The sequence below is a fragment of the Otolemur garnettii genome, unplaced genomic scaffold, assembly GCF_000181295.1.
Source record: "Otolemur garnettii isolate 467f Iridium unplaced genomic scaffold, OtoGar3 scaffold00017, whole genome shotgun sequence".
In the NCBI taxonomy this organism is placed as follows: domain Eukaryota; kingdom Metazoa; phylum Chordata; class Mammalia; order Primates; family Galagidae; genus Otolemur; species Otolemur garnettii.
Genome location: NW_003852412.1, coordinates 14,134,895 through 14,147,870, shown reverse-complemented (window position 1 = coordinate 14,147,870; position 12,976 = coordinate 14,134,895). Strand labels below are relative to the sequence as shown.

The window sequence follows — 12,976 nt, the reverse complement described above, 5'->3', positions numbered from 1 at the left end:
CTGTCTGGCCTATGAATTTCCTGTTAGCCATGTCTAATCTGTTTTGCCCATCTATTGAGTTTTTACGTTCACTGATTATATTTTCCATTTGTAGAAGTTGTGTTTAACTATTTCTCAAACTCATCTGGCTTTTTTTCATATTGCCCTATTCTTTAATTATGATATTTAGTCTTTCCTTTATCTATTTGTCCTTTTTTAAAATCCCCCCCCTTAAAAAAAATTTAGGTTAATTTGAGGGGACATAGAATTAGTTTACAGTGTTTGCATTTGTGAGGTATAGTTCCTATTGTAGTTGTGTCCAGCCCACGGGAGAGTCCCACGTAGGTGTGCCCACATTGTGCCCATTCAGGGAGCACACCAACTCTTTGTCCTTTTAAATTTATTTTGCATATATACGCTTCCTCAGGGTAGTTTCTTCACATAAACTGCCACATGTGTTTATGAGCATACCCGTAGTAGCCAGGATTTTGCCTGTGGGCCTTCTACTGGCCCTGAATTTGGGAGTCTTTCCATAGTGTTATGCCTTTGACTTTCACCAGAGCTCTGGGGGTGATGATTACTTTAATGTCTTGGCTTAATGTTTCTGCATTATACGTGTAGCATAGATGTGGAGCTCAAAACTGCGTGCGGTTCAAGCTTGACGCTTTGTTGTGGTCATGGTCACTGTCATTTTTGTCAGCCACATCCCAAAGCTGAAGTCAAGCCTCTTTGTTGTTTCTCAGGGTTCATCCAGCTTTTCTATCACCTTGTAATGGGCAAGGTAGTTCTTAAGGCCCCTGGGTTTACGGCAGGTCTTTGTCAAGTTCTGAGACTGAATGTGCTACACCACGTTGATGTTAGAACCCCAGCTTCCTACCGCTTAGACCAGACTCGCTGCCACCTCCCATGAGCTGCTGTGGCCTCGGCCCCACTCTCAGTTCTGGCTGTGAGTTCCATGTTTCTAGAACCTGTACCCCATTTCTTTTTCTTTCTTTTGCTCTTGGTATATATTAAAATATGTTGCTAAATTTTAGCAAGGTGCTCCCTCTGCTTCAGTTTGGCTACCATGCTGCCAGAAGTCCACTGGGAAGAATTTCTTACTACCTCGTGCCAAGCTCCTTATATTTCATTTTGTCTATTTTCCTTGGTTTGGTCTTAGAGATTTTTGTCTTTAGAGGAAAAGAAGAAAAATGCTGGGTCATCACTCCAATGGCTTGTCATTCCTTGCCTCCTTTATCTAGTATTAAAAAATCATGCCCTCTAGAAATCCTTTGACAGGCAGCTGGGAGATAACGAATCCCTACCTTTCTTCAGTGCTAATAATTTCTCGAAGGTAGTAAAATATATTTATGGACCAACCATTTTCAAGGGCTGAAAACATCAGAAGGAATTTCATAGTCAGTCGGTTAAATAATGACCAGGATATAGTAGAACATTTGGAAATAAATGGAGACTGTCATGAAGTACTCAGGTGCTTTATGGCAATTTATAGCTTATGATAAGAAAAGGGGGGAGGACGCTTTAGGGGATTATTTCTACTCTCGAAATCCCCTCATCTCTAAAAGAGTTTCTGATTGGCAACAATGACTTTGTGAAAGTGACCTAATTTTTCAAAGCTTTTATTGGTTTCCCTGATTCTCAAGTTATTTTGCAGGACAAAATTTTCAATGGCTATTAATAAAATAAGTCTGAGAGTATGCCACCTAGCCAGTACCGCCCCACTGACTGTTTTCTACTGATGAGTATTACTCCACTAAACAGCTTCCTCCCTTCTAGATTTATGTTCATATGCACTCAGAAACGAGTCGGACCAGATGCTAATCTGCTCGCCGTGCACTGTGACAGGTGCACCGTGACACTCCACATGGCACTGGCTGCTTTGGAGGTGGGGGGGTTATACTGAAGAGGTGGGAAACAGCTAGAATTGTTCTGTTAAGATGAAAACCAAATAGAAACCATAACTTCAGCCCACCTGTTTGTTTGACTTGGCAAAATTGATCCCGACACCTCGGACCATGGGCCCTGTGAAGCCTACCGGGCAGGCATCACATCTGAAGCCAGGAGACAAGTTCACGCAGCGCACGCCTGGGTAGCAGGGATGGTATTTGCACTAGAGACAGAAAAAAAAAAAAAAAAAGTTCAAAGTCTTTTTTTTTTTTTTGAGACAGAGCCTCAAGCTGTCCCCCTGGGTAGAGTGCTGTGGCATCACAGCTCACAGCAATCTTCAACTCCTGGGCTCAAGTGAGTCTCCTGCCTCCGTCTCCCAAGCAGCTGGGATTACAGGTGCCTGCCACAATGCTCGGCTATTTTTTTTTGGTTGCAGCCATCACTGTTGCTTGGCAGGCCCGGGCTGGATTCGAACCTGCCACCTTAGGTGTATGTGGCTGGCACCTTAGCCACTTGAGCCACAGGTGCTGAGCCAAAAGTTCAAAGTCTTTAGCCACACAAACACTCTCAAAATTTTATTCATCTATTTGTACATGTTTGTTTAGTCATTTAACTATATTTTGGTGAAAAAAAAAAAGATAGAAGGAAATAAAGGCTTCTAACTCCCTAGTTACCCACTGACTCCCAGAGCCACACAATCTAGGCTGCCTTGGAGCAGGCTTGGCAGTATCACAGAATAATGGCACATCCAGGTGGAAAGGGTCCTTGATATTAACCAGCCTTCCTCCCAATGCGAGAGGCTCCCTGGTGTTCTAACCTGGATTCACAAATCTCTGTGAAAGGACTGTGTGCCTGAACCATTTGTCAGCTGGCTGTTAGGTGACTCCAAAGGCCTTAGCCAAAGGCGACCTACTCTAATAGAAAGACCTGGAGCAGACAAAGCCAGCGCAGGGGTTTCCTCAGCAAGGTGTGGCCATGGGGGTCTGTGCCTGCCGTCATGCCCTTTCAAGGGCTATTCCAAGGCTCTTGAAATCTTGGAGATTGGTTCTGATCCTTTTTTTTTTTTTTAATTTTAACCACTTCAACTAATGTAAAAAACATCATGACCACTTCCTGTTCTTTCAAATAAGGAAAATTCCAATTCCCAGATAAAAACCAGATGCAGTTCTGTGAAACGTGTACAGATGTTTCTCCAATTGAGGGATTACTAGAGACCATATTAATTGCTTACTACCAGGGAAGGAAGGCAGCCAGGTGCTGCTTCGAGCCCGTGGGAGCCCGTGTGTGTCCGTGGGCACCTCCCTCTGCTCCTCCTCCCAGCCTTCCTCTGGCTGGCTGAGAGGCAAGTGCTGGTGGCAGCCTTGCTACCTGGTATGGTTACTGAATTGCCACTGGACTAGTGACTGGCTAACTATGGCCTTGAAACAGTCTCTCCTGGGGCTCTGCCAGCCAAGCAGCCCATATTTGCGGGATCCTGCTGGTTCTACCTCTGGGTTACAGGGCCTCCCCAATGGGGCTTGCTGGTGTGAGAGCCCCCTCTGCTCCTTTATGTAGGAAGCCTGAAGAAATCTATTATAAGCCCTGAAATATACCTTTACAAAAGTCCTCTCCTATGTTCGCAAAATCATGGGAAAAGCAAAATTGTAACATAGACTGCTTAAGAGAACTAATCAATGTGGATGTTGGGATGTAAAGCAGAAATGTCAGCATCGTAGCAACACGGACTGGGGGAAGAGTTGGAAACAGAGAGGAGGAACAACACGCACAGCCACCCGTGGGTGTCAGGCCTCCTTCAGCCACTCACTGCGTCTCGGGGTCCTCCAGGGATTTGTAAGGACGCAGTTTTTATGGAGCCTGGAGGGCACCCCAAGGCATCCCTTATTCATCAGCTCGGCTTTCCCCCATGTGCTGAGGGTGCGGAGGAGACTCAGGGAGCCCCTCCTCTGTCTAGGTGAACTTTTACCTCATCGACATCCGAACAGGTGATCCCATTTCCCGTGTAGCCCTCGGGGCAGGACCCACACTGGAAGCCATCTCTGGTGTCAATGCATTGGACGCCTTGGAAACATGGGTTGGAGTCACACCGGCGTGGTGCACGTGTCGGTGGTGCCGGCGGTGCTGGGGGCACCAGTGTGCTTGGGGTTGGAGCCTGAACGGTGAGTGGACCTAGAGAAAAACAGGAATGCACAGGCTCATTCACCATCTGGAAGATATACAGGACGCAAAATGAAATTTGCTTTCCCCTTCCCTCCAGCTTCACGGTGAACCTGCCGAAGCCTCAGGCCTTTCACCTGTCTGCTTTGTCTGACTCAGAATGAGCCCATTTCTAGAAATGCACTTACCGCAAGCCTGGCATTCAGCTATGGTGTTTCGCAAAAATGTTGTTTCTTTGACCTTTAAAAATGAGAAGAGGGAAAAAAGGATTGAAAAGGAGTGCCTGGTGTGTTCCCGAAATGAAGGAATCCTTGGGTAGCTGTCCCCATCACTCTTACAGCAGAGCTAACACACTACACTTACACATAGAACCACCCTTGGCGGTTCCTGCTCTGCTTGGAACCATGCTGTATTTGTGACAAGCTCAGGCCCATTTCCAGAGCCCTCCTAGTAGAGCCCTGGGGTGGGGGGCTGCGTGGACCCCTGATGTCTGCCTCAGAGCCTGCCTTGCTGCCTGAGCAGGCCTGCAGCTCCGCCAGCTTGCACAGGTTGCTGCTGGGGCTTTTCTGATGACACGTCCTGTTGGTTACCTGCTGTCTCAGAAGGTCCTTCACTTCTCCCAGAAGTTGGTTTAATTGTGTCATTTGACCCAAGAACTGACGATTAAAGTCTCCTGTAGGAACAGCAAAAGGCAAGGAGTATTCAGCTGGTGACTGTCATTTCTAAGTGATTCAAAACCAAACGCTTCCCCAGAGAATCACCTTGACAAGTGATTCAAAAAGTTAGGGTATCTGAATTTGGGGTAATTCCTCTGATTCACCTAAAAAAAGATAATGATGCCACTGGCTAATTAGTTTAGAAAAGAGTTAGAAAAATAAAAGTGCAATGAAAATATTCCTTGTCCCAGACTTTGCACAAGAACCTGGATTCTAGATACGTTCTGCTGGGACCCTGTTCATTCGGGGGACGTGGGGTTAGTCTGTGTTGTGCAAAATGAGGTGTGCAAAATGCCCAAGGGCTCACCACACCTGTGCTTGGGGTGGCCAGGGGCTCGCTCTGCTGTAGGAAGCAGTCTTGCAGTCCCGCTGCCTGGAACAATGAGCCTCTCACCACCAGCTTCAGCTCCTCCAAGAAGTCCTGGAAGAAATCACATTCACACCATAGGTTGCTGAGCTATTCAGGCAGTTTTCATGATAGAGTAGCCCCGTACACTGGGATTCTGACGTCTTACATAATTCTGTAGATTCACATTTTCCCTAAAGCTGGCCGGCCAGCCTGATCTTTCTGAAGTGAATGTGAAAGTGACAGTAGCCTAGGACAATGTCTGGCCTGAAAGTTCATCAAGGTGGCCGAGAAGAAAAACGGCTATTTTCCTACATGGTTAATGAGTTATTTTGTAGCAGGAGAACTCTTAAGAATTGTCTGAAATTTTTTTAATGACGTTTAGACTATAATCAATAAGATATTGATCCTAGTTTTTTTTTTTTTTTTTGAGACAGGGTCTAGCTCTGTTACCCAGGCTAAGTGAAGCAGTATCCTTATAACTCAATGTAGTCTCAAATTCCTGGGTTCAAGCAATCCTCTTGCCTCAGCCTCCCAAGTAGCTGAGATTATAGGCATGCATTATCGTGCCTGGCTATTTTTTTTTTAATTTTCTAGGGACAGGGTCTCACTACGTTGCCCAGGGTGGGCTTTAAACTTCAGGCCTCAAGTAGTCCTCCTTGCTGAGATTATAGGCATGACCCAACACGTGTGGTGTTTGACCTCAACTGTGAACAGTATTGTATTAGGACGTGTTAATGCCACACTTTAGTAAAGGCTTTGATTTCCACGGGCTGTGAAAACGAACAGTATCTTCTGTGATCACTGGGGAGGTGATATCATATTTTTATACTACTAGTTGATATCAACTATTCATTGTTAGTTGAAAAGTCAATTTCTTCACCCTTTTATGTTGTAACTTCTATTTGTACTCCTTTCTACTGTACACATATTACATGTTTATGACAGAAAAAGTTTATGTTAACTGCCAACGTAAAGTCACCATTGTTATTTCGGAAATGAGCATGCTGTGGATTTTCAGAGAAATTCTACTTTTCAATTTTGCTAAGATTTATGCATCACGTGCTACGTAACAGATATTGTGCTGGACATTAGGCTATAAGCTCCATGGAGGCCACAGTTGGTTTTGCCCTTCACGGTATCCCTAATACCTAGAGCACTGAATTTTAACTGGTGTGCCAAGGAACACTGGTGTGCCATGAGAGGATCTTAGGTATGCTGTGAGAATTTTAAAGATCATTAATTATTTTCAAAAGAAGTTCAAAGCACAGTAAGTGTATTCTTTTTCTTACTCTTTTTTTGGATCAACATAATTTTAAGTGTGCCATGGAAATTTAACTATAGGTTCAAGTGTGCCATGAGATAAAAAAGGTTGAACAACACTGGCCTAGAGTGTGCCTATTTGTTGAACGAGTAGGTGACCATGAAACTGACCCAGTGTGACCCCTACTGATAGTCTAAGGAGGTAGAGCTTCTGAGAAAATTTTAATGAGTATAGTTTCTAATGACCTTGTCAGGCTGAGTCCTATTTTAGAGATTGACTTATTGGGTGGTAGATAACTAATTTCTGAAATAATCTGTGACACAATGTTGACTGTCTTTCTGATTACTTGGGCTACTTTGGGGATTCAGAGATAAGGTTCATATATCTTTCTATTCATTAATTTTTCTATATGTAAATCTACATTAAAAACCTCTCTCTCTGCAAAAGCAAAAAAATAATCCAAAAAATAAAAAAACTTTGGATTTTTTCTTTCTTGGCATTTCTGCTTTAAAATGCTTCCTGTTGTTTAAGCACAAAATTCTAGAGTTAGAGTCATAGTTTTTTATACTACTATCTAAAACCTCACAGCATTCCTATATATAATGGAAATCATTGCTTACATCCTGTCTGTACAAAGGGCTCAGAGAAGCTTGTAACCAAAGCATATATATGTATAATGAAATAATAAAATAGAAACAGAAAATAAAGATTGAGAAATAGAAGACAAAAAATATTATGGGCCATAATAGATGGACACAGTTACTGACTTTGACATTGACTTCCATATCAGATACAATTCAGGAACTATTACTAGTTAGGTATTATTGGAAACGACAAAGAATACTAGTTTTATTATTATTATTTTTTTAAATAGGAAATAGCATTTTCTGGCACAAAATCCTAAAAGAAATGTATGAGGCAATTTCTACAGCAGGTGCAATGATATCATAATAATAAAAAATCCCACCATTAACATGGTATAAAACAGAAGACAGTAGTGATGGGATTTTATTTTAAGAGCTAGCAATAGGTTCCTTTTTGTTAGTGGATACTCTGACGAGACCTATGAAAAATGCTGTTCCCAGTGCTATGCAGTTTCTAATGATTCTTTTTAAAATTTTCATTAAAAGTAATAAGTAATATCATAGAAAGTTGAAAATAGATCATGCTATCATCCTCTTATTTTTGCTCTTCTTTTCCAACTTTATAATTGTATCTAAAATCGTTACTAATCAGTGAAAGCAGAAACTCTCAGTTTAAGCTTCACCTCAGAATCAGTTTTTTTTTTTAAATGCTGATACCCAGCACCACCACCCAGATTTCGATTCAATTTGTCTGGAGGGTGGCCCTCTAGCAGTTCTTCTCCAAGCTTCGCAGGTGCTTCGAGCACTTGGCCAGCATCAAGTCTTGGCACATTTTTCTGAAGACACTGCTTTGCTCTCCCTAGGCCCTGGCTGCCCATCTTTGCACTTCGGAGAATAGTCTGTGGGTTCCTACCTGTGGCTTCCTCTGGAAAGTCCTCAATTCAATGGACTCAGGACTCTGGGAGAGGCCAGAAAAGGCTCTGGGGAGATTGTGAACGGAATCCACTTGGGTGCAGTCCAGGTAGAGCTCGATGGAACCAGCTCCTCGCTGCAGATTGGTCATTCTCAGGAGGACCCTGTGCCGCCTCCCATCTGCCAGCTGCAGGTTGTTGAAAACCACCAAATGGATCTTCCCATCATTCTTCAGGTACCGGAGGATGGCTGGAACCAAGCATAGGCCAATGAATGGTGTGATGAGCGGGAGAAGAGTGGTCTTGTGCTGAACGGCCTCTTGGCCACAAGACCGGGTGGGTCTCTGGAAAGAATGTGAGCAAAACACAGAGAAATTCTGACTGGCTCACCAGTCAGAATGGAGTGGAGGTACTGTTAAACTCTCATTCCAAGGAGCTCACTGTCCTCTGAGGATGTTCTGTGCTGATGGAGAAACAGAGAATACATAGCAAATTTGAAAATAAACAATATGATTTCAGAGAACAGTAAGAACAATGAGCAAGCAGAACCCCATCAGAAAGTAAAGCAAAATCTAAGTCAGATCCCGAGAGTATTAATCCATTAATTCACCAAACGTTCTCAGAGCTCTGCCTTGGCCCTGGGGGATGTCCTTAGGGACTTAACATACTTAATTTTCTATTCATTGCAACCCAGTGTTATTGGAATAACAATAAATGAGGAAAGTGAGGCTCCCTTAAGTGAAAGTACTTGCTCAAGGGCATAGGAAATGGCAGGCCTAGACACTGAAGCTGAGTGTGGCATCTTCCAAAGGAATGCCAGGCACTCGTAGGCCTTTGTACACACGCACATGTCATATGAAGGGTGATCTGTCACACTGTCCCTAAATTTAACAATGCTCAGTTAGAGAAAATGTATCCATGGTCACAAGAGAAGGACTGGGAGGGAAATCCACAACCTTCTTTTCTGTTTGCTTTTTATGTGGGTATCTACTCACATATCCTCTTAAACTCACTCAATGAAAAATCATCCTGATTATAAGCTTTGTTTTTTTACTTGACTATTGCCTTGAACATAAATCCATTCCTGCAAGCCAACCCTTTGGGAGCTGAGCTGAGGTTTGCTTGAGAGACCAAAGTGATTTGCTTTCAAGGTCTCTGTGTGCAGGACCATCCACAGGTTTTCTCAAACCGACATTCATCACCAGAAACAACCCTGGGAACAAGGTCAGAGGCTGACTGCAAATACTGCTGGCTAAGTGAGGTGGTAAATATACCACTGCTCCCCAAAGCTCTGAGTGAAAGTCTTCATCTGCCTGAAGGTGGGAAGGCCTTAAATTGGTAGAACTTTCCTGGAGGGCAATTTAGTCAGTGTATCAGAACCTTAAAGATGTAAAGAACCTCTGGCCCATTGATACCACATTTAAGAACTGAAGAATTAAAGAAAAATGAAGCACCGATATGTGTGAAGAGGAATGTTTATTTCAGAAATATTTATCACGGTAAACATCTGGCACAACAGATATATCTAAAAAGAGAGGTCTGGCTACTTAATGTATAATCATAAAATGAAATACTAGGGAATAGTTGGATATTAAAAACACAAAAAGACATTCTTTTTGTTAAGTGGGGGAAAAAAGGGTATAAGTCCACAGAATTTCATTTAAAAAAAATGTGTATGTCTATATATCATGAACATCTATAGAAAATTGAAAGAAACTCGTCAACATTAACCTGTTGGGTTCTTGACATTTTTTTCTCTTTTGGTCTTGCTCATCTTCATTGTCTAATTTTTCTCTGAGAAACATCATTACTTTTATACAAAAAGAATAAACCAGAAATGTACACGTTACACACATGCACCCAGACTGTGCTGCTGTCCGTCTGTATGTCTGGGGCCAGTCACTTGCCCCATCTTTCCTCAGGTACTTTTTCCGTTCAGTGTAGATGCCAACTTGGTGCTGCCCCTGGATTGGTGAGCCAAGAATACCTGTTTATGTTGCAGTCTTGCCCAGGAAAATATCACTACTGTGAAACTTTAAGGATATATTTTAAGCCTTTCTCCACATTAGACTTTCTGGGTTCATTTTCCCACCCCTTCTGAGCTCTGACTAGATCTGATTTTCCATTTGATTATGGTCAGAGAGAGCCAGTTGGCAGGAGGTTCTGTGATGCACAGACACAGCGGGAGGAGCCAGACAGGATCTTCTCTATGTCTATGAGGTTATGACCACTTGCTTCCTGAGAGAAGAGAATTGGTGAGATTTGGCAAGACAGATTAACTAGACGGACTTTCTATGATTCTTAGTTCAAGACTAAGTTTCCTGAAGTACTGAATAAATATAAATAAATGGCAAGACTTAAATAACTGCGGTATGAGAAGAAAATAATAGAACGGAAGAAAATAGAAATAAGTAGAAATTCTAGGGTTATTTCTAACCTGGGATACAACAGAATTTTTGCCCTTTTATATAATATTACTTGTTGAGAATTCACATGTACCCTACAAATATGTAAAACATTATCTATCAGTAAAATAGAAAAATGAAAAATAAAAAAAAATACAGATTTAAATTAATTAAAATTTCAAAAAAATTGTTGAGAATTTACAATAATTTCCTGCATGGCTGGAAATTTGAGACATATATAGTAATCAAAATACGGAGAAATTGAGCCCAGACATATGCACTAACTCAATTTTTTAAGAACTTCTATTACTTGACTATTTACAACAGTTTTGCAAATACCTGCAGTTTGTACACGCCAAGAGAAACACTACTTGGACCACCAAACTTGAATTAGGTCACACGCACATTTACTCAGTATCTGACTGTAGTTATGGCCACCATTTCTTTCTTTCTTTTTTTTTTTTTTTTGAGACAGAGCCTCAAGCTGTCCCCCTGGGTAGAGTGCCGTGGCATTACAGCTCACAGCAACCTCCAACTCCTGGGCTCAAGCGAGTCTCCTGCCTCCGCCTCCCAAGTAGCTGGGACCACAGGCGCCCGCCACAACGCCTGGCTTTTTTTTTTTTGGTTGCAGCCATCATTGTTGTTTGGCGGTCCGGGCTGGGGATTCGAACCCGCCACCTTAGGTGTACGTGGCTGGCGTCTTAGCCGGTTGAGCTATAGGCGCCGAGCCATGGCCACCATTTCTGATCCCCATATTAACTACCTAAGAGGATATACATGGAGGCTTGAAGCAAATACTCATGATTTTTCCTCCCCAAACTAATATTTTGTGAAAGTCAAAGGAAACATATTTTCTCAGGCATGTTGCCTGCTTCTAACGGGCCTTTGTAGGGCATGTGGGCCAAGGTTTGTTTTCAGAACTGAATAGTTGAGTTTAATTTTATAATAGTACCTGGTAGCGTACTTTATATACAGCAGGTGTGCATTAAACACCGACTACAAATTTTCAGTGAATTGAATGATTGCATTTAAAGATTTTCCTATAGACAATAAAGTGTAGAGAGTCACAATCCAGCCTCTATTCCAGGTAGCAAAACCTACTGTTGTGTTCACGCTCTCATTTGAGGGGATTCTATACTCCTGCCTTACTTTGCGCTGCAATTCAACCCCTCAATGACAATCCGTCATGCTCCTAGATCTGGTGACAACAGCAAGAGGAAGAAGGCAAAGAAGAATCATGGAAACTTCCATCTTCACAATGTCTGTTAGTAGAAAAATTATCAAGTGCCCTTGACATTAACCATTCTTCGTACTTGATCCAATAATTCTCGTTTCTCTTATGGCTTCCAGTTTTCATTTTTCTTTTTTATTGCAAATTCTTTCCATCAGTGCCTCTACACTTACTTTATCTTCTGAGCAGTAAGACTACCCTGGAGGCCAGGCAGACCTCTGCAGGAAACTCGGCGTTTTCCCCTCAGTCCTACTGAGCCCGGAAACAGCTGGACACTCTGCCCCGGAGCCCGCAGCCTGCCGTGGGAGCTGGCCTGACCTTCTCCGGAGGAGCAGCACGAGAGGAGGGAGAGAGCGGACACGATTCCTTCCTCTCGGGGGCCTCCCTTGCCCAGCTGTCCTCGCCCTATCTTTGCCCAGCACACACACAGCAGAGCGAGTAAGACAGAGGGGAAAATGCGATGGCAGGAAGAGACAGTCATTTTGCCCCTCCTGGAAGGAGTGAGAAGCCAGTCCCTGGAGCCACCGCAGTGCCCAGCTCCCCACACCTCTGGCCGGGTCACCACCCCAGGGAGCACCAGACGCAGGAACACAGGCTCTGGGTACAACCTTGTTTCTTCAGCTACGTTCAGTTCTTAGGCTTGGTTTTCACTCAGCCGCACAAGTTAGCTGCTGACCACAGCCCAGAAACCAGGGAGCGCGGCGCATGGGGCTGAGGGCTCCCGGGCAGCAGGTGCTCAGCTCATGGGGCGGTGGACTCCGTTCTGCTTCCCTGGGCTTCTCTGGGCTTCTCTGTCAGATTCCTGACTCACTTTCCTACTTTAGGTCTCTTTCTGCACAGTTTTTTCTCTTCTTTTTTTTTGACTGACAGCTTGAGCATCTTTATAAGACTGTCCTGATCAAGTTGTTGCCTTCTGAAGCAAGCAAACAAAATTCTTCAGCATCTCCCTTGTGGATTCTAAATGCTGTTAACCTTATCCCAGGACTGGTCCCAATCTTCCTACTACCTTGATTACCCTCCATGCTGCCCAGTCTATTTCTTAATAATTTTCCTGTATACCACAGCATCTGACAATGTCAATATATCATTTATGGAATGGAAAAAAATAGATAAAATAGAGTGCTTGTGTTCACTCTGGTTTTTGCTGCCCACCATTATACTGTTTTTAAAATGTGGGGACATTTTCAGTTGGTTTATTTACATAAATCTGTTCCCTCTAATGTAGCATTTTTGTGTACATGACAATTTTTGGCCTGGTTTAATGGCACTGTCCAAAACCCACCTTTTCATGCCTAGGTACTAGCTGGACACAGGAGCCACATAACCAAGCCGGATTAAATCCGATTTCAGTGATTGGCAAGTAGGCAGAAAACCAGACTCACGCATGAAGATTTGGAATATCATTATCTTGGGAAAGAATTTTCTTTCCTTTTTTATTTTTTTTTTGAGACAGAGCCTCAAGCTGTCCCCCTGGGTAGAGTGCTGTGGCATCACAGCTC

General features: G+C 43.2%; 1 protein-coding gene across 1 annotated transcript in view; it reads right to left on the bottom strand.

Moving 5' to 3' along the window:
- The window catches only part of THBS4 (thrombospondin 4), a 53,682-nt gene that overhangs the window by 19,659 nt on the left and 21,047 nt on the right, over positions 1 to 12,976 (bottom strand). The window contains exons 3-8 of the mRNA XM_003785947.2: positions 7,844 to 8,091; positions 5,049 to 5,157; positions 4,611 to 4,693; positions 4,209 to 4,260; positions 3,830 to 4,032; positions 1,952 to 2,089 (exon numbers count right to left, since the gene is read on the bottom strand). Coding sequence (XP_003785995.1) covers positions 1,952 to 2,089; positions 3,830 to 4,032; positions 4,209 to 4,260; positions 4,611 to 4,693; positions 5,049 to 5,157; positions 7,844 to 8,091 — 833 coding nt within the window. The remainder of the gene's footprint in view (positions 1 to 1,951; positions 2,090 to 3,829; positions 4,033 to 4,208; positions 4,261 to 4,610; positions 4,694 to 5,048; positions 5,158 to 7,843; positions 8,092 to 12,976) is intronic.